The sequence below is a fragment of the Myotis brandtii genome, unplaced genomic scaffold (genome assembly GCF_000412655.1).
Source record: "Myotis brandtii unplaced genomic scaffold, ASM41265v1 scaffold813, whole genome shotgun sequence".
Classification (NCBI taxonomy): Eukaryota; Metazoa; Chordata; class Mammalia; order Chiroptera; family Vespertilionidae; genus Myotis; species Myotis brandtii.
Genome location: NW_005371287.1, coordinates 2,893,802 through 2,897,161, shown reverse-complemented (window position 1 = coordinate 2,897,161; position 3,360 = coordinate 2,893,802). Strand labels below are relative to the sequence as shown.

The window sequence follows — 3,360 nt, the reverse complement described above, 5'->3', positions numbered from 1 at the left end:
AATTTTTGTGCACCGGGCCTCTAGTCCTATATAATAAAAGGCTAATATGCAAATCGACCAAACAGCAGAACAACCAGTCGCTATAACATGCACTGACCACTAGGTGCAGACGCTCAACGCAAGAGCTGTGCCCTGGTGGTTAGTGCGCTCCCACAGGGGGAGCACCTTTCAACCAGAAGCCAGACTCATGGCTGGCAAGTGCAGCGATAAGGACCCCTGGGGGAATATCTGACTGTCAGCAGGGAGCGGGCCTAAGCCGGCAGGCGGACATCCCCCAAGGGGTCCTGGACTGTGAGAGGGCGCAGGACGGGCTGAGGGACCCTCTTCCCCCTCAGTTCACGAATGTCGTGCACTGGGCCTCTAGTCCTCCTATATTATAAAAGGCCAATATGCAAATCGACCAAACAGCAGAACCACCAGTCACTATGAGGTGCACTGGCCATGCAGGAGCTGTCCCCTAGTGGTCAGTGCACTCAGCCAGAAGCCCTGAGCCAGGCTCACCACTGGTGATGGTGAGTGCAGCAGCAATGGCAGGAGGGACCCCTCTAGTATTAGTATATAGTCTTAACAATCTTTAACTTTAAGAACAATATAAATAGATGGCAGTTTGGGTTACGAAGAATACAAATGTTCAAAATAGCTAAGGCTAATGCATAATGTAACACCACTGTAGATAAAGTTGGTTTCTTACATTCAACATTGGATTGCTTCTAGTCTTTAAGATTTAATAATTACATAAGGGAAATAGAAATTTTCTATTTCAGAATTACAATTATAATAAAATAATTTTTTTGTGTGTTATTTAAAAGTTTCATTCCTCCTTCTTCCTTTACTTATTAATTTAAAAAAAAAGTTGATTTCACCATCTGGTCACTGATGACATAAATTAGAAATTAGAGTTAATAATTTGACTTCCCTGCTATTTTTCCTATCTCCTAAACTCTGGCTAAAAAAATTATATGTCCTCCTTCTCTAGATGTCTCTTGGGGATAGAGTATACAGTATAGTATAATGAGGGATTCGGTAAGAAGAGATGATCAGTAGGGACATAATAATGGGACTACATAATAAAAGCTATAATACAAGTAATTTTGTATTTTTAAATATAGTATTTAAGAATGGGGTTATCCTCATAATTCTTAATCACTCACTTAATATACCTATTTGTTACGATATAAATTTATAAGATATAAATCAAAGGTTTTCTGAACAACATTGAATGCGGCACAAAAGTATGATGGCTTATCCCAATAATCATGTAGCCTAGCAACAATAATAATAACACCAAGAGTCTGCACAGCTGGAAAGCTAAAGACTGAAAACCAAAAAATAGATAAAATAGTGATAGAAACTAACATTAGCATGACACAAGAAAAGAATAATTCCTTTATTTCTTTAAAAGGGTAGTTGAAACTTGAATGTGAATTCTTAAGCTAGAGTAATGGTTTATGAGATTCAAACTGTGATAATAATTATTATTCTATTCTTATTTAGAAGTTTCAGTGTCACAATGAACCAGCTTTTTAATGCCATTTGAAATGCTGATTATTTTACTTATTGAATATTTTATTATGCCTAAAATTATACTCTAAATTAGATTCTTAATCATATAACAATACTGTATTAATATTTATGTAAATCATAAGGAATAAAAAAAAACCCCCACACTATGAATAGTGAATTTCAGTGTACCTTTGGAAGATAATCACAGCCAAGCAGTATTGCCAGTCCAACTAGAGCATCTCTATCCAAACCTAGGTTACTCTTGATAGATGACATTGTATAACAGTCAACATGGGGGTCCTAAAAGAAAGCACAAATTTGTTTAATCTTCAAAATGTAAATGTTTATACATTAAACAGCATTACAAAAATGTGTCAAAGGTGTCTCTAAATATTTAATTATTCCCAGATGTTTAAATAGGAAAATTATCCTAATAACCAGAATCTTCGTAGAATCTAACACTTTAATATCTGGAAATAAAGTCATAGTTTCAAAAATGGCTAAACATTTCAGTATTCATTTTTTCCCTCTTTATTGCTTTCTGTATACAAAAGTAGATTTTCATCTTACAAAATTAAGCACTTTACAATGTATATTACTGAAAGAAAACATTCCCTGTAATTGCAATTTCTAAAGTTAACATTATTAACAGTGTGGTACATATTCTTCCAAAATACCTTTTCTTTTACACACATATTCAAATATTTGTTACTAAGCATATTTTAAGGAAAAACAGGATTATATAAAAGAAATATTTTGCAACATTTCTTACCCGCTAATATACCTATGTATCTTTAATATTAATACCACATACCGTTTTAATAATTGCTTACTCTTACATTATATCAATTCTGAAGCAGTGTTTCTCAATGGGGATACTATAAGCATTTTCAGAGAGATAACAGAATTGTCTGGCAAGAGATTTAGCTTTCCTGGCTCCAATCCACCGAATGTCTATAGTCTCCCTTTCCCAACCTTGAATAGTTACAACCAAAATGTCTCCTAGCAGTATCTCCCAGGCTGAGAACCATGGCTATATTTAACTATTCCCTCTCATAGACATTTGGGTTGCTTATCAAATTTTTGTAATTACTGACAATGCTGGAAATAATATCCTTGCATACCTCTCCATGCATATTTGGAGGCGTTTTTGAGGATACATTACTAAAAGTAGAAATTCTGGGTAAAAGCAATAAATTTCATATGCAATTTTATAATATACTTTTAAAACTAATTTAGAATTAAAGTATGTGAAACAAGTCAAACCCTTGGGAGAGAAATCTACATTTCAAAGAGAATGAACTATGTGGCAATGATATTTAATAACAGTAATAAGCATTTTTTCCATTTAATGATTTAGTAATCCCTTTAAAAATTTAGTTTGCAAAACAAATGCTGACAAAGAGAAAGAAAAAAATACCTTGGTATTCATAGTGAAATTCCTATAAACAGTCCGGGCCCCATAAAGGAAAGCATCCCCATCATTGGTGAGGCAGCCGTCCACATAACCACTGGCATCGAGGTAAGCGCACATGGCTTCTGCTTCCCCAGCAGCTTGGACCCAGGGAATTCCTAAGCATTCCAGCAATTCAAGACACTGAAAAGAAAAAGCAGATGCAAGAAATCTAAGAACATTGTTATTGCTAATTTTTTTCACTTACTTTCCTATATTACAAACTAGAGGCCTGATGCACAAAATTTGAGCAAGGGGCGCAGCCCTCACAGCCGCAGTGGCTTGCCTCAGTCCTCGCAGCCCTGACTTCGTCTGGAAGGTCATCTGGAAGGTTGTTCAGCTGTCTGGTCTAATTAGCACATTATGCTTTTATTATTATAGACTAGAGGCCCGGTGCACGAAAT

General features: G+C 35.6%; 1 protein-coding gene across 9 annotated transcripts in view; it reads right to left on the bottom strand.

The window, feature by feature from the left end:
* The window catches only part of GEN1 (GEN1 Holliday junction 5' flap endonuclease), a 58,537-nt gene that overhangs the window by 51,072 nt on the left and 4,105 nt on the right, over nucleotides 1–3,360 (bottom strand). For all 9 annotated transcript variants that reach the window (XR_001360163.1, XR_001360162.1, XR_001360164.1 and 6 more), the window contains exons 3-4: nucleotides 2,924–3,100; nucleotides 1,693–1,803 (exon numbers count right to left, since the gene is read on the bottom strand). Coding sequence is in view for 5 of the 9 variants with exons in the window: in XM_014531597.1 (XP_014387083.1) it covers nucleotides 1,693–1,803; nucleotides 2,924–3,100 (288 nt within the window). In the remaining 4 variants the exon portion in view is untranslated. The remainder of the gene's footprint in view (nucleotides 1–1,692; nucleotides 1,804–2,923; nucleotides 3,101–3,360) is intronic.